The following is a 17,970-nucleotide window of genomic DNA, read 5'->3' on the forward strand; positions in this document are numbered from 1 at the left end:
GTCTGATGTGCCATACGTAAATTACGTCAATACCGGACCTGACACTGATATAAGATCCCATCTCTAGTCATCTTCATTTTATTTTCCATTTCACAATCTGGTAAAAGGAGTCACATTGTATTTCATTCTTGAAGAATAGCAGAGTATAATGACTAAACTGAGTGTGGCAGTAGCTCAGTCTGTGGGGACTTGGGTTGGATCACGGTATGCAAATTGGTCTGGTTGCTGAAGAAGTGCCAGGTCCCGTCCTGAGTACTGTGAGGTGCCCTTGAGCAAGGCACTGAACCCCCTACAGCTCAGGAGGGCTCCCTGTGAGCAGCTCCCTCTGGCATCTCTGCATTAATGCATGTCCATAGTTTGTGCATGTGTGTATTTCGGGCCTCAATACTCTGGAATTATTAAAAGTAAATTAAATAAGTATTAGCCAGCAAAATATCTGCTCTTGTTTGAAACTCCTATAATACAAACAAAAAGAGTACTACATACTGAGAATGTGTGAAATAATGAAGAGTCAAACATAATAGACCTAAAGCAGAGATGAAGCAGTGACTTTATGTACATCTTATTCTCCAACAACTTGACATGTAAAACCAGAAAGTTTTGAAAGAGATTAAAATTCAAGACAAGAACCAAAAGAAAACATGATACTGTCAAACCTCTCTAGAGTATTAATTTAACTTAATGTATCTTTAAATAGTATAAAATAAAGATGTTTCATTTGGCAGGTTTAAGAAATAAAAACAAGAACTGTCAAATATGTGCAATCTTTTAAAATAAGCCTTCATAACTTTATTCTGCAGTGTCTTTTTTCCCGAAGCCCCCTTTGTGTTGAATAGCCTGCAGGAGCTTGGTCTGCATCCTCTCCTTGATCGGGTTCCTCCGGTAGAGCGGCAGTAGTAGCCGATTATGGCAGGTTTGGGACTCTGGCCGATGGGTCTCATTGGAATCATAAAGGACAGCGACTCTCATCCTGATGCTCTCCATACCCAGGAAGGGAAGGCGGTTGCAACCGGTGAGAAACACTTGAAACAAAAAATAAGAAGGAGATCGTGTTGATCTTCTTCAATTTGAATTAATGATGATAATCACCGTCACGTGTAACACTTACAAAGGAATTTCTTCTTATCCTCGGCTGTCAGTTTCTCAAACACCTCCCAGAAGGTAACGATGTTTGGATGCTCAGCACGATAGACTCCTTCATAGACTGTGTTCTGTTTGAAAAAATATAAACAATAATGTAGAAGTGGAATAAAAGGTTCATAAAGCAGGGGTGCAAACTCATCAGGGATGAAAAAGGTGACATGCCCCCCTGGGAATTATTATTATTTTTTGTTAAGTATCAGCTTTAAAATGTTAATTTACAGACAATTTTAGCATTCAGACTGACTAAAGAAGCAGTGCAAACAATAAGAACAACACAATTGCTTGTCGGTATCTATGTTCTCTTCTAACTTTTTGATAAAGCTTCAGTGAAACATGAAAAACCTGTGCTCCCAACCTTCAGTCCCTTTTTATAAATGGGATGAATTTGCAGAACAGGACTTACCATGTTCTAGTAAGGGGTGATGAGAGAGCAGTCACTATGCTAGTAGCTCTCAGAGCAGAGTCTGAGAGAACATAATACAGTCATCAAGTATGACAATATTGTCAAATATCTTCTATCATAAAATATGTCACATTATCAATATATTAACCTGATGTTTTGCTCCTGCTGTTTAAAAAAAAATGTATTAGGTGATGCAGAACAATACAAGACGAGTGAGGGACATGACAAGAGCAAGTAGTATGTAGTATGTAGGAGACGGGAGACGCGACGATACAATGCACAGCATAGACAGAGACAAAACAGGCAAGCAGGGAGTAATAATAACGTTTAACAATTTTGTATGTTGAGGGTGTTAAAGGGCCCTGCTTGTGTGTGTGCGTGTTTCTGTGTGTGGGTGTGTGTGTAATTCAAGTGTATGCTTGCATTTTCTTTTTTTCTTTCCTCTTTTTCCCTTTTTTTTTATCTTTTATTCTATTTTTCTTTTCTTTTCTTTATTTATTGAATTTTTCCTCCTTTTTCTTCTTTCCCCTTTCCTCCCCCTCTTTCTTTCTATATATATTCTCATTTCCACCACTTCAGTCACTGTGCGATGCAGGGGTGCCCCTGTCTCAGTTGCCCCCAGACCCTGCGGAGGGGGCCAGCCGATAGGGTCGCCCACTGCCACCCTCCCGCCAATCCCGAACAACCCCCAGACCCGATGGGAGGGGACCTGCCCGTGTTGGTGCTCGGAGGCATCACCTGATCAACCTCTCCAAGGCACAGTATCTTCACCATTGCAACCATTTTTCTTTTTTTGTCTTTTTTTATGTATTTGTATTTATTTGTCCATGTGGGGGATGTGAAGTCCATCCCCCTTTTAACCTTCGTGTCCAAAGATGGACCACCGAGAGGATGGAGGCACCAGGAGGGTCTAGAAAGCACATTCAAAACAAAGGGAAAGAAGAAAACTAGAATAACTGAGGAATGATCAAATAAAAAAGTATGTGTATGGACCATATCAAATGTGTTCCAGTGTATTGTGTTGTTGGGTTGTGTTGATGACAGTAATATAAATAGCGCAGATCGTATTGTAGTAATAATAATGTAATTTCTCCAGATTGTTTGACTATGATTTTCTTGTGTATCGTTTTAATTCTCATTATCTTGCCTCCTTTACCCTCCTCAACATACCACTAATACCAGAAAAAGAGAAAAATGATAATAATAATGATAGTACAAAATAAATACTAAAAAGAACGAAATATATATATATATATAAAATGCGAGAGAGAAAAAAAATAAAAAATAATGGTAAATAATAGAGATAATATCAATATTTGAAGCAATTGTTACAAGAGTGTACAGTAGTAATTATGATAATAATAGTAAAAAGAAACAACAACAACAACAAAAAAAAGCAAAGGTTTGTTGGCACGGGGTGATAGCAGTAGTAATTATAAGAGAAACAGAAAATACATAAATAATGAATAAAACAAGGCAACCAAAGAAAAACAGATAATCATCTGAATGAAGAAAGAGAAAGAAAAAACAAACAAAAAAATAAAAAAAAATAAATGCATAAAAAATGAGAGTGGCTGTGATGAGAATTCATGATGATGAATATGATATGAATATAAGGGGGAGAGAGGAAATGTGATGTGTGTCTGTGTCTTTGTGTGTGTGTCTTAATGTGCGTGTGTTTGTGTGTGTATGTGTATGTGTATTTATGTGTGTGTAAGTGTGTGCGTGTGTCTTTACGTGTGTGTGTGTGTCTTAATGTATGTGTGTATGTATTTGTATGTGTCTATATTTGTGGTAGTGAATATCAGGGGTTTGAACTGTGTTGTTCGAGAAGTAGTGAGGTGAGGATTGGCTCCCAAGTTGTCAGAAATTGGTATGTTTTATTGTGGACGGATGTTCGACAAAGAGGTCTATCCATACTTAGGTGTTTAGTTTTTTTCTGCTTTTCCAGTTGAGGAGGATTGCTTTCTTGGCGATAGTGAGCCCTATGAGTATTGTGTTTTTTTGGTTGTTGGGAAGTGTGAATGAAAGAGTGTTTCTTAGGATGCATAGTGAAGGGGGTTTTCATTAACTTGATATTCCCTCTGGCCTACCTTATTATGTTTGTTGACCAGCTGTCACTTTAATGTTGCCTGAGATAATAATGAACGAGAAAGCTGTATGAAGTTACCTTCAGCTAGCACGCATTTCTCTCAACAACTTTACCTATGGCTACCAAACATTAAATATGATCAGACAGGATGTTTAACAGAAAGGCTGGCTTGCTAGCCAGACTCCGAATCTTTCCACAGTGTTTTCACAGAAAAATAACGTTATGTAAATTAGCCATGTGCTGCACATGGCGGCTCATTGAATCAGGTTTCATGCTTCTTGCGGAAGGCGCAACGATATTGCGCAATCGCGGTCGGCAAGAGAATGGTCCACGGAGGATCTGAGCGCCCAGTCGCGCACCTTTTGTAACAACACGGACAAGTTCATGCCGACCGCGTTGCAATGATTGGCTACAGGGCCCGGAAAGTACTTTCTTCAGGCCATGTTGAGCAATCAGACCACTCTGACCGCAATCAGTATGTAACGACTCGACGTTTGCAGGGACCGTGCTCGCCTTTCCAACCAGTTTAAATAGGTCACAGAGCTCCTCAAAACATGTGTCTGAAGTTTCTTGTTCTAAATCCACTCTGATTATGTCTATAAACCCCTCTATTTCAGCCCTACTCAGAACAGGCTGTTTCTGTGTCTGTACCTTTAAATATGTAAATGAGCTGTGTCTGACCACGCCCCCCTCTCTGGAAGGGCTTGGGTGTCTTGGTCTTTCTCGCTCCATGTCCTATTGTTTACGGTGAGAAGGCAGACTCAGAAGGCAGAACAAACATCTAGCTGTGGGAGTGTCACCCACCTGGGGGAGGGGCTACTGCCCTTTGTGATGTCATGAAGGGAAAATCTCAAAAAGGCCTGTTTGAGCACACATTTTCTAAAAAGTGGAGCAGATAAAAGATGATGGTCTTTTCTGATAATTGGGGGGTTTGTAGTGTTAGATTAGTGTCAGAAAAACATGGTGAAGTTTATTTTGCATGTTATGGGACCTTTAAAGGGCTGTCTTTAAGCCTACCTGCTTGAACACATCCCAGTCGTAGTTTTCTTGGCCCACCATCACAGCCCGCAGGTCCTCCGGTTGGAAGAAGTCCACCACGTCGTAATCGCACACTTTGAAGAACCCCCTCTTGAACTCTTCAAACACCCTCTCCACTGATTTGTTGAAGGCATAGTTAACAAAGGTGTTTACGAATTCTTTTCTAGTTGGAAAAAGAGCAAATCATTTAAATCACAAAAGCTGCTATGACCAAGTGCTGGAGGTTTTTTTGTTTTCATAACTAGTACAGTTTCTGTTCAAACAAATGATCAGTAAAGTAAAGCATCTCAAAAGGTTGTGTTGTAGACAATCTATAGACAGCAGTTCTGTATAAACATACTTGTTTGATGCTGTGACAGGTTTTTCAGATTCTGTCGGATCAAGCTCAACTTCCTCACCATCCCATGTCACCTGCAAGGAATAAGAGTTACAGTCAGATTGGAGTATTTCAGGTACCTTCAGGGAATAGTTGATAGTGACATGCACTTGAATATCATGGTTTGAATCGTTTTTTTAAGTATCCTGTTTTTGTCTTTGAGCATGTCAACATAATTTCCTGATTTTCAGAATCCTGATTTTGCTACCTGGAGAGCTCAGAAGGAAAACGGGATACTTGGGCATGCATATGCCTTACCCTGGATTCTGACAGTAGCTGACTCCTGCCTCAGCCAAGTGACTTTTCAGCAAGGCAAACATGGCAGTGGCAACTAGAGTGTCTTACTACTGGAGCAACGAAGAAACTGAGTTTTGTCTTTTGGTATCTGCAACACAATGTTGGACTTAATAGTGCTAAGCCCACAAGGTGGTCTAATCTGTCTCAGATTTCAAAATTACTGCATTTCATGTTTTAAAAAATAAACATCACAGGCTACTGCACAGTAATCAAAAACTGGTATGCTAGTATTAATCATGTATACAGGGATATGAAGAAGATATCCTTTATTAATCTCACAAGGGGGCATTTCTTTTACACTGTCATTGAGACATGCTGCACACACACATGCACGAATAGGATCCTCTGGACATGCACTAATGGAGAGATGTCAGAGTGGGGGGGGGGGGGGGGTGCACATGAAGGAGTGCTCAAGCAGTTAGGGGTTTGGTGTCTTGCTCAAGGGTTACCTCGGCACGAATTAATCCGCACCGGGATTTGATCCAGTGACCCTCTGGTTCCCAACACAGGTCCCCACAGACTGAGCTAAAGCCGCTCGAATAACCTGGTTTCTCTGTGTGCATGTAAACACCATATCCTGAATATGATCAAAACTGGGTAAAGTCCAGGTAAAACATTGGGTGATAATATGGAATAAAAACTAACCGTCTGTTCTGTGACATAATAAACCTACATTAAAGGTGATGTATAGGCTTTCCACTTCATCAGGGGTGTAGTCCTCAAGCATGCAACGCAAAGACCTGAAGACACAATAACAAAATAAAATAACTTAAAACTGCAAGACACAGTGAAAAGAATATGTAACTGTTCTCTTTACAGTGGTAGGTAAAAACATAAACAATAAAGCTCTGCAGCATGATTTTGAATCTTACTCTCCCATCCCAGGGTCAAACTCCTTCAGGTCATCCAACGAGGGTTGGAAGCAAAGCAGCTTCTTGAAGAGAACCAGGGGGAAAGGCAGGTGGATGATGTTCTTGTTGAAGAGAGCCAGTCCACACAGAACGCCAAAGAGGAAGTAAGTCTTCTCATCCACTTTTGGCTTTTTGATTGAAGACAAGACAAGGATTTTGAATAAATCAAGGAGCTTCCAGGTTTTAAATGAAAACAGCACGTAAACCCTTACAGCATAGTTTCAGAGCAAAACTGTTTGATGGGGCGTCAGTCATCAGTTAAAGGTAGAGTTTTACTTGATCATTTTTAATTCTCACTTTCATGTGCAGTAATTTGCAGAATTGTATGTTAAAGTCAGAAATACTTTAAATGTACTGGTCAGCTACAAATGAGATCATTCAGTAAAAGCAAAAACTTAACACCTGGTTTTACCTTGGAAGGGAACCAGAGCAGAGTCTTGCTCTCGTTGTAATTGAACATTTCAGACTCGGGAGCGATCAGCTCATCGAACACGTGCAGGAAGAGGTCCCTTATGTTGACATTCATCAACTTATTTTGATCCTTAAACTGCACCTAGGAGGGAACAAACCGTATATTTTAAAAGACCCTAACCAAGTTCATTTTGAACCAACTGAATGACTATCAGGGTTGATAAATAAACCTCCATGAAAGCTGGATGAGATCATTCTTTGGTCTGAAAACATAAATTACACATGAACAGGACAAGAGCAGAAGAGAGAGACATACCGCTTTTTGGGCGTACAAACGTCTGCCTGTCTGCCTGCCTGTCTGTCTGTCTGTCTGCCTGCCTGCCTGCCTGTCTGTCTGTCTGTCTGTCTGTCTGCCTGTCTGTCTGCCTGCCTGTCTGTCTGCCTGTCTGCCTGTCTGTCTGTCTGTCTGCCTGTGTGGCAGGCTCTCCAGTCCTGCCTTCCCGTTACCTTGTCAAGCCTCTCCACCTCCTCCTCCTTACTGCACACCTGCATCCCATCTATAATCAAGCCTGCAGTGTTTAAACCATGGCCTGTCCTCCATTCTTTGACACATTGTCTACTCACCCTGAGTGGTAGCTAGAGTCTGTCCCTTAAATTAACAATTCAAGTTTTTGCTTCTTTCTTGAGGAGTTTTTCAAAAGTCTAACACGTTTTCTTTTTTTGCCTGAGTGTTTTTGTCCGCCCGCCTGCCACAACCTCTGGATTATCCACCATTACTGCTCTGTTTTTTTTGGACCATAAACCAGCTCCTGTGTTTATTGTGTTGCTCTTGGATCCAGTCCTTCATTTAAATCATAACACAAACTTTTGTTTCATCATTTACCACAAGCCCCCTGTGGAAGGCGCAGTGGTCGGCTGCAGCGAGTTGTTTGAAGGTGTCCTCCACTAGGTGAGTGCGTCTCAATGTGAGCAGGAAGCCGTAGTACTCAGACAGCTAGGTAAAATAATTAAACATTAAATAGTTAAAATATGTTTTAAGATAAATGCTGTAGCATTAATGTATACCTGCAGGATAATTGTTAGTCTATCCCTAATACATTCTGTACCTTCAAGATGTCGGCACAGCTGTCAAAGACCTCCACCTTCTGAACCAGAGGGAACACATCTTTGTTTGCCTGTAAAAAAAAAAAGACATATTAATGACTGAACGGTTTGAGCGCATATAGTTTTCTGATAACTCAAAGCGCTCAGAAAATATTTTCATTTTGTTAAGTCAGACTGAAAAAAAATAAAAAAGTAATCTCATCTCTTATTTTTTCAGCCCCTTTTCTAATCCAGTGAGGGTAAGAGATTTAATTCTATGATACCCCTTACTTACTTTATATAAATAATTTATTTTCACTTGTAGTTGATACCAAATTCAAAACTTGACACTAAAACACAACACTGACTTTGTAGAGCAGCTTGAGGGCACCCAGCAGGACACTGACTCCTTGGTCACGAGTTGTCAAGTTGTCAGGGTTTGTGCCCAAGAAGCTCAGGGCGTTTTTAAACACCAAGATGTGCTTCGTAATCATGGTCCGAGTCAGGGAAGACCACCAGCTCTCTGCAAAAACAAAATAACACCGTCACTGTATTTAATAAGAGAACATCAAGTCCAATTTTCATGCTTTTTAAAGTTATTTAGAAGGAAACCTCAGTTTTAACAACTCGTGATTTATTATAAGTATGTAGTATATTTTTTTAAAGTGTTGTGTAATAGGATGTGTTAGAAATACTAAGCACATGGAGGGACATATAAACTTTACATCACAGTTAAAATATTCAATCTTTTCTTTTTCATGGCTGTATTTAACATTGAGTTTGTAACTTTCTGTTTTTTTTAAACTCTTGACAGTAAGCTCATGATTCATTACACATCTGAGCAAACCCGTGACAATAAAAGTACAAAAGTTATTTACTTAGTGTTTTGCGATTCTTCAAACTCAGATCTGCGATAAATTGGGCCAAAGGCAGCACGATGTAAAAGACAGCAAGGCCCTCTTGGAGTAGAGGGCATGTCAGCAGAACCATCAAGATCTCCAAAGATTGGATATCATTTTTTGAAGCCCAAAGTAATTCAACCAGGTTGTTTAGTGTTACCTGAAAAGAAATGAGCATTATTAGATAACCTGACAATGTTTGCACAGCATAGGTGTTTGCAAAGGGATAAACCTGTGGCTACTGCCTTTCTTTAATCTCAGAGCCTTTCAAGTCACGACTGATTATTATTTTTTTAATTATTTTTTTATTTATTTTATTGCACTTAAAATGCAAAGCAAAACAAACAAACAAAAAACATAATAGATCAATGGAAAAACAGACTGTACATAATGATTAGTTAATTGACAAAATATACATTTTGAAAGAAATGTGCTGGAGGAGCCAAATAAACCCAGAAGGGCTTGTCGAGTAACACAGAGACATCTTATTAATGTAGTCCAAGCAAAAACAATAACGCTAACAAGAACACATACTCAATTAGGTGTAAAAGAAAGCAAAACAAGAGACAAATTAAAGAAGAGGGGAAAAAGGAAAAAAGGCTCTTATGGCAGAGAATGATTATGATGGCGCATTGGTTAATTGGCCAAGCAGGAAATAAATGGTTTGTTTTTTAAATAAGTTGAGGCTGGTGCTGTTTCTAATACGATTGAGTAAATTGGTTGAACAATGAGGTCCTCTGAATCTGAAAGAGAATCGAGACTGCTGATTATGGGTGCACTCACACTAGGCCAAGTTGCCCGGTACCTGAAGCACGATTGCCCGCCCCCTCCCCATTCCCCCGTTGGACTACACTCAGGGTGCACTCACACTAGGCAATCTGTACCGTGCCTAAGCATGCTTCACCCTAAAGTCCAGATCGTTTGACTAGTGTGAGTGCTCTGATCTGTGCTCAAGCACAGTACAGTTCCTAAAAACTGAGTCTGCCTGCCTTGTAAACTAAGCATGCTTCATGATGACGTATGCATGTGTTGTATTCCTACATTATGTACAAGAGGTAACTGTGCTCAGGCCCAGTTAGTCCTGGAGCAGTGTGAGTGCAGGCCAGCAGGGGAATGGGGAGGGGGGGAAATCGTGCTTCAGCGCGGTACGGGACACCTTTGCTAGTGTGACCCTCTCACTGCTCCTACCTCTTGTACATAACATTGTAATACAACACATAAAGTATATGGCTTAATGTGACCATGAAGCGTGCTTAGTTTACAAGACAGGCAGATTGAAAAAAATAAGGTAGCGTGGTTGAGTCTGCATCCTCAGAGGAGAACAACACAGACTGCATTTTGTGGCTAATTTTGAGTCATTTTAGTCAGATACAGCCATAACACTCCTGGATTTCTCGATAATGGAGGCAGGGATCGATTACTTCATGTTCACATTGTGTACCTGTGCTTGTGCTTGTGCTTGTGCTTGTGAACAGTGCTGAAGCACACCTCTTCCAATAGTGCCAAGGACAAGTACTGAGCACTCAAACTAGTCAAACGAACCAGACTTTAGGTGTTAAATTTGCTTTGGCACAGTACAGATTGCCTAGTGTGAGTGAACCCTATGTCTCTCGATGAAAAACAATCTATGTCCTTAACTGTTTGTTTGATCCATGGTACTGCCAGCAGCTGGTCGAAGACTCTGCTGGCTGCATCAAGGTCCACAGTCAGGGCACCTGCTGTTTTTGGAGACCTACTGAGACAAAGAGCAAAGTATTAAAACAAAGTTGGTCAGAGTTAATAACATTTAGGTTACATATTTACTAAGTTATAAGTTTTCTTTCTAAACATCAGAACTGATTTGGTACATTACATCACAAACCGCTGCAGCTGATAATCGACTCACTTTGTCTTTGTGAAACTTGCAACAAGACTGGAACTTGTAGAAAACATTGAACATATTTCTCTGTTGAAGAAAGAAAGAGATACCTTAGGTACACACCAGAGTCGTTTTTCATAAATGAATTAGTTACTTTCCAGATTTAATAACGCCGTTACAATGACTGACATTTAAAAGCCCACGTTACTGGTTACTTTATGTCTTCGTTACTTCAGCCGACAACAAGCAGGCGAGGTTACTCTAACGTCAGCACAGTAGCATCCAGAAAGAACGTTGCGCGTAGTGAACAAACACAGGTGATCGTTCAGCCGTGAGTGCTCTGTCTCAGAAAAAGTCTGTGTGCAGGAAGGATAACTTATCTCAAAAGAACGAAGCACCGAGCTCAACAACACGCTTCTACTAAACTTTCTGTCAGAGAGCCGACACCCGCAGATACCCAGGAGCAGCTCACGTTAGCTCTGCAGACCAAGGAGGAGACACTCCAAACAGAAAAAGCTTAAATTAAAACACGGCCTGCATCACCAGGTGTAGGCTGGATTATAGACTGATAGACAAGTTTGATGTTGACGTCATGCTGTTGAGTCTGTGGCCTTCAGCGATCTAATCGGTGAAATACGTACATATTGAAAATGACTCAAGTGTTATTTGAAATGTGCGAGTTGTCAAAGCAACACTAAAGGGATACTTCACCCATTTGCATTAATCTTTTAATCTTTAGAAACCTGGTAGTATTTTTGAATGGTCGTGCATCCCGTCCTCATTTTCCCCTGAGATGGGAAATCTTTGTATTTCTGAGTCTGAAAAGGAGCTTCAAGTGACGCAAAATGACAATTTGTGCGTCACTGGAAGATGTTGCGGTTAGCGGTGTGAACTACAACGCTAGTTCCTCATATTTTCAACCACTAAAGCTACAGACCAATCACAGAACAGTGGGTGGGACCTATAATGCGTCAACTTCAAACTGATATGGATGAAGGGGATTTTGAAGGCTGGTAGTATTGGTGCTCTCACTGTTTGCCTATGGACACAGACACAGAGTCTGTTTTCTGCCAGGAATTTCCAAGATGCTGATTCCTTCTGGAAGAAATCTCTGACTATGTTGAGGAAACGGCCGTATGTGTTGTAGTAAATATGTCTGTAAATAAAGCCCAAGCTTCAGTGGGAATATTTCTACAACATGTATAACCTATTCATGTTTAAACGGGTGAAGTATCCCTTAAATAATGTATTCATTAATATGAAGACTGACTCAAATAAAGTAACGCTGAATTGACTTTCTCAATGCAGTTTGATAGTAATAACGAGTAACCGGTAGTTGTACAAACAAGATAACATTCTGGATAAAGACCTCTTTGCCTCGGCGTTCTCCGGTATCGCAGACAGCCATTGTTTCAGTTTTGTCTCATCAAGCCTTCCTGTTATCTGTCCTCTGTCCGAGCTCTGAAATACAGACAGATGATATATTCTTACAGCAATCAAATTATCATCAGCTTTGTTTACAAGGAAACGTAAGAGATAAATCATTTTTAACACAAAATGTGCATTATCTGAAAAAAACAACAGATGTTCTGATAGTTGAACATATTACCTGCGTGGGTGACGAGAAAGCAAAGTTTGTGTTCCAACCAGTCGATATTTTCAAGTCTGCAGATTCAGATGAAAGTGAAATAAAGAAAAAGACTATTACAGATTATTAAAGAGACGTTATGTAAATCTGCCAGCCGTCTACGCCTCATACCACAACATGGTAAATTATTTGATACCACTGTTTTTTCACAGATTTTACTCCCAGCTGATGTACATTTCTGGGGAAGTTTGCAAGATTCAAGACCCTCTTTTTATGAAGACTATAATCTAATCATCTTTGGCAGCCACCTCAGAGGAGCAGTAGGAAGTGCTCTGCTTTATTATTGAATTCATCTCTACAATGCTGATAAATTCCATCACTTTCCTCCTATCAAATCACCGCAGAGTGCATTGATCTATAAATACATTCATACCTTCGGGTTTGGCGGCTCCATTGTCACTGGTCCATGGAAGTTGTACTTGAGTGGGCGTCAGACAATCACCTGTTCCTCCAGTCCCAATTTGACCCTTTGCCCCATGACCAAAAGCCCACAGTCGGCCAGAGGAGCCCAACACCAGGGTGTGACGTCTGGACGACAGGAACAGGAAAGGTTATTCAGTAATTAATGGTCAATCTCACATACTTTAATGTCAAATTCAACGTCTTAAGTTAGACATGGCAAACTCTGAAACACCTTTTAATTACAAAGACTCCTTTAAATCAAACGGTTTCAGTGATTCATCCTCCTCATTTCTTTTTACCTGCCACATGAAATCTGTGCGGCAGATCCGTCCAGACCGTCAACCAATCTAGGAGCCTTTTCATTGTCAGTGGAGTTGTGACCGAGCTGACCGTTGCTTCCTTCTCCAAAGGTGAAAACTCTACCGTCCTAGAAAAGAAAACCTTACATTGTAGTTATCTTTAAAATGTGATAACTTTGTACAGCATATCTGAGTGAGTGGAGTGAGGTTTGTACCTCTGTTAACACGGCAGAGTGCGCCTCTCCACAGCTGATAAAAGACACATCCAGAGGCCTGAGGGCAGGAGCCACACAGATGTTGAACTTGCCTGTGATGACGACATTTAACACGAGATGGAAAGAATGTTTGATGTGCCTCTGGTGGAAACATTATTATTCACACGTCACTAAGTCAAAAGATCATTAGAAAAATAACCTAAACAACAGTTTCCCGTCCGGTGTGAAATAGTCAGTTTTCATGTCTATTTTACAGCATTGTATCACGTGTCGTTTCTTAAAAGCCTGACCAGGAACAAGGACTGCAAATTAGCCTCGTTACTTTATGTGAAACAGCCGACAACAAGCAGGCGAGGTTACTCTAAGGTCAGCACAGTGGCATCCTGGGAGAAAGAACAGGCTGTAAACAAAAGGCAGGTGATCATTCAGCAGCGAGCTTTCAGTCTCAGAAATACCGACATTTACTTTTCCCTGCTCGAGTTTAACAACAAGAAGAAAGCGGTGAAAGTCTGAGAGTCTATGTGCAGGAAGAAAAAACGAGCTGCAGACACCAGAGACCCAGGTGCAGCAAAAACTGACTAACCAGGGACAAGGAAGGCAAATTACCCATGGCTAGAACAAGTCCTATACAAATTGCATCGGTCACACTTTAATTAGATGTAGCAAATCCTTCCCGCATGTCATTCCTCTCTCTCTCGCTGCACGATATCTGACTCTATATCCACTGTCCTGTCTCTCAAATAAAGGCATAAAAAGCCCATTTAAAAAAAACATAAAAATAGTTCTGGGTATATTTAAGATCACTCTGAATATAACTGTAACTCAGGAGTGGAGAAAGCTGTGTTATTGTTGACACAGTAATATAATCCTGATACTATTGATCCTTACTAAATGTTCAATGAAACACATACAAAAAACAAACACAACAAACAGCTACTTGTAGAAGAGACCACAGCAGCCAGCTGGTATTAGAGTAAAATCTGTGACTGTCTCTGCCTGTAGGTGGTGCTGACTGACACGTGTAGAAATAGTCTGATCATAGTCAATGTGCTCCACCTTTAGGAATAATCCTAAACAAGTGTGTCTGTAACCAAGTGAAGGAAGATTATTGGTACCCTTCTCATCCACCCTGTCGAGTCCCAGCTGGCCTGACTCGTTGGCCCCACAGCAGTACACCAGGCCGGGCAGTGTGAGGAAGAAGGAGTGGGTCGCTCCGGCTGAAACCTGGGTCACCGCTACACCGGTCAGAGCTCTCACCAAGACGGGTTTGTCCTTCAGTGACATGTCCTTCCCCAGGCCCAGCTGACCATGGCTGTTAAGACCCCATGACAAGACATCTCCTCCTGTGAAGTTGGAAATAGTGGAGGAAATACAAATAACTTCAGATCGTAAGATTAAGATATGGTAACTTATAAAAGCAGATGGAGAAACATGTGAATTGGATTTAACAATTTAACACAAAATCAAGTCAAAGCTATAAAACAAAAGATCACACATTACAAGGTGTTAAACTAGAGCCACCACTATAAACCACACAAATGTTTATGTTCAATTTCTTACCTTTAGTCAGTGCCAAAGAGTGGACATCTCCACAAGCCACTTGGATCACTGTTACTGGGAATGGTGTGGGTACCCGGCTGCATGTTGATAAGACAGAATAAGTCAAATATAAAATAAAAGGCTTCCTGAGGCTTTTCGGTAAAAGTGTTTATGCATTCGACATATCGACTGAGATCATGCCTTGGTCTCTGCTGATTGGGTAACATGCCAAGCTGTCTGTCTCCCAAGGAGAACACGTGTCCAGATTCACTCAAAGCCAGACAGTGATCCCGACCACAAGCCAAAGACACCACATTACCCAGACCCTCCACACGACCTGAATCAGGGTGACAGAGAGAAAAACAAACACAAATGTTTGAAATGTTTTGATGTGTGAACAGCTTTAAAACGATGCTACACCGAGCAGCCCTATTTGTCTTAAACACAAATCTAAATTAGGCATCAAGTGTTTGTACCAAGACGCCAGTTCTGTACCAGTCTTGAAAAAGGAAGCCATTGCAGAAGTGCAAAATCCTGCAGTGTGCGGCGCTTGTGGCTGGTTACAGGAACGCCAGAAGACACATACACACAACTGGCAAAAAATACTTTTTAACAGCAGAAATGATACATTAACATGTTTACAGCCTGGTACAAAAAAAATTAGATCTGATTAGTTATTGTCATCATGGGCACATACTGTACAGGGGTTCGTCAGTCTGTTGTTAGGGTGACTGAAAGTTAGGGTGAGACAGGATTTCCATCATGCAGCTGCTGCAGATGAGCCTCCAGAGCGCCCTGCAGTAACAGATGGCTGACGTCACTCAGACCTCGTCCATTAATATTTAGATTTAGGCTACAGTTTATGGTTTTACCTGTCGTGTGCTTAATGATAGTTGTGTCACTAGTTCATTTTCCTCACTTTCTGAACAAAATTGACTTTCAGTACTCCTCAACTTTCCCAAAATCAGTCATTATGATACATTTTTATCCATTTAACTTAAATAATTTAAATAACAGTGGGAAATAGAGTTTCACCTTGACCTGCTGTATAAAGATTTGGCTTTGGGGGTTACATTTAAAAAGTCCAATTATCCAATGTAAAAAAAAAAACAATGTAGGCTATAGCACTGTAAAGACAAATTTAGGATTTTATCCACTCATATAAAACATTTTCATGTATCAACCTTAACTTAGAGAATCGCTTTATTGGATTCACCTACTCGCTGCTGAAATGTAAAATAAAAAAACCGGGTTACAAATCAAAGCAAAACATGTATAGAGTGCCTCAATTAAATTTTCCGACTTTCCCACTTGCACTTGAACTCAGCACATGCTGAAGTGCAGTAACTTTCGATACCTCAGATGACGAAGGGGAAACGAAAATGAAACTTGACTCAGTTAATAAACCTATAGGTAAAAGGTTTGCAGTGATGATGTATGACTGTTCATCCATACAACTAATTTAAAGCAACTTATTTCTCATTCGAATTTATTCTCACTAATTATTAAAAAAGCACAACACTTAGAAGTTAGACCAACAACAATTCATTCAAAATACTCTAAAATAAAAAAAAACTTTTGTAAATAAATAAAGTAGACTACGTCTCCGTCATTATGTGTCTAATACTAAACTTGTAGCCGAATAGCCTACTATACCCTACTCCAAAAAAAGAAAATAAATAGTTTTGAATTACTTTTCCTGCTGCATAGCGGTGTTCTGTCTACTAAGAAGTATTTTAAACTTTACCTGGAGTATTGGCATGTTTACGTTTCTTTCGTCCAACTCGTCCCTGGGGTTTGAGACCACATGATAAAACCCATCCATCCTTGGTGAGGAATAAAGTTTGCTTTTCTCCGCAGCAGATGTCGGTGATGCCCCTGGGGACAGACCAGGAAACCGGGCTGAGGGCAGTCTGAGCACCGAACTGTCCACTGGAGCCGTCTCCCCACCAGATCAGCTGCACCATGATAACACCATGGACTGTAAATAATGACGATCACACCTGATGTGTTGATGGCATCTGTTCTGGAACTCCCTTTTAATGTTGCATTCAAGTGCTGCCGGGAAATATCACTATCGCGTCAAGTCTTTCAACTCTTATTGTGCGAGTTTAGGATATTGTTTGGATCTGTGGTGATAGTTAAAATGGTTTTACACGACCACACTTGTTAAATAAATAAAACATACTTGTTCCCAAAGAGCAATACATTCCCAAGCATTTCAAGACTATAGCTATAGGCTATAGTGGTTCCCAAAGTAGGGGTCGGGACCCCCTGGGGGGCACTTAGACAGGTTGCGAGGTGCCTTCCATAAATAAATAAAAAAAGTTTGATTTAAAATATGCATATCTTACCCATTATTGTGGAAATACAATTAAAAATACAACTGTACTTGTTAAGTAAGATTTATGCTGAAATGAAAGTGATGTGAAAACAAATCAACAAGCTTTCATGAAACAGGAGTCAGCTAGAGGGCACCAGAGATTAGTAAAGAGACAAGAGGTTTAACTTTCAAAGTTACATTTTCAGCTTTGTAATGGACCTGGTGCTCATTATGATTTTTTATTCAGGTTTAACCATTAAAAACAAAATTGTAATCACCAATGATTGCCTCATAGATACTGTTTATCATGCTGATCTACTTTTATGGTGCTGTTTTAAAGGCTTTATATGCAATTTTTTGATCCAGCAGATGTCGCCCTTGGGCACCAGCATGAAACCAAAACAACTCACGGTGCATTGTTGTGTTAGCATGCTAATGCTAGCGATCTTTATGATGCTTGTATCTTCACACTGCATGTAAATTTACCTGAAATGAGCGTGATCTAGAAACACAGTTAAGCAGTGAGTACAGTATGTTATTCTTCTTTTCTCTAGTCCCTCAATTAAACAACTTTTATACACGAGGGGAGGAGTCAGCCGGCCGTCCCGGCGATGTAAACAAACTGAAGATAGGACTCTGAAAACATCACAGACAGTGGGACTCGGGTGTTACACCCATTGTAGACAGTCTTGACTCACAGAGTTATTTTCAGAGGATATACTTGATTTATATTATATTTAAGTGTGAAAAAGCACATATAAAGCCTTTGAGTGGTGTGTGTTCATATTCATGATTTTTTAAATAGGCCGTGTGATGTCTTGTGAAGGTTAATGTCCACATGGATTTATTTTTTACATATTCTGTAGTATTAGAAAATGTAATTAGATGAAGATTATTGGCTAACTCTGGTGCAAGTTGAATTGAATTGTGCGCTTCCCCTGTAAAAAGAAAAGATCACGTCATAAGCTTCATGTTTGAAAAGAGGCATACATTTATATAGACTTTTTTCATGGACTGGATACTCTGGTTTTCT

At 40.3% G+C, this 17,970-nt stretch overlaps 1 protein-coding gene across 2 annotated transcripts; it reads right to left on the minus strand.

Annotated features, from left to right (window-relative positions):
• Positions 1–532: 532 nt before the first annotated feature.
• On the minus strand, positions 533–16,631 carry LOC109987852 (probable E3 ubiquitin-protein ligase HERC6). 2 transcript variants are annotated; one of them, XM_065956822.1, is made up of 22 exons: positions 16,362–16,631; positions 14,816–14,951; positions 14,636–14,712; positions 14,191–14,418; positions 13,076–13,167; positions 12,861–12,988; positions 12,533–12,687; positions 12,121–12,176; positions 11,881–11,972; positions 10,539–10,598; positions 10,292–10,385; positions 8,633–8,813; positions 8,123–8,277; positions 7,778–7,846; positions 7,555–7,665; positions 6,673–6,813; positions 6,222–6,388; positions 6,023–6,089; positions 5,017–5,087; positions 4,656–4,839; positions 1,109–1,211; positions 533–1,022 (listed from the first exon to the last, which is right to left on the minus strand). In XM_065956822.1, exons 1-22 carry the CDS (start codon positions 16,579–16,581, stop codon positions 790–792), a joined length of 2,820 nt encoding a protein of 939 aa, XP_065812894.1. In that variant the 5' UTR covers positions 16,582–16,631; the 3' UTR covers positions 533–789. The 2 variants fall into 2 exon arrangements, with proteins under 2 accessions (XP_065812894.1, XP_065812893.1); XM_065956821.1 differs by having other exon boundaries at positions 10,292–10,388.
• Positions 16,632–17,970: the final 1,339 nt, after the last annotated feature.

The sequence above is a fragment of the Labrus bergylta genome, chromosome 7 (assembly GCF_963930695.1).
Source record: "Labrus bergylta chromosome 7, fLabBer1.1, whole genome shotgun sequence".
NCBI classification, from domain to species: domain Eukaryota; kingdom Metazoa; phylum Chordata; class Actinopteri; order Labriformes; family Labridae; genus Labrus; species Labrus bergylta.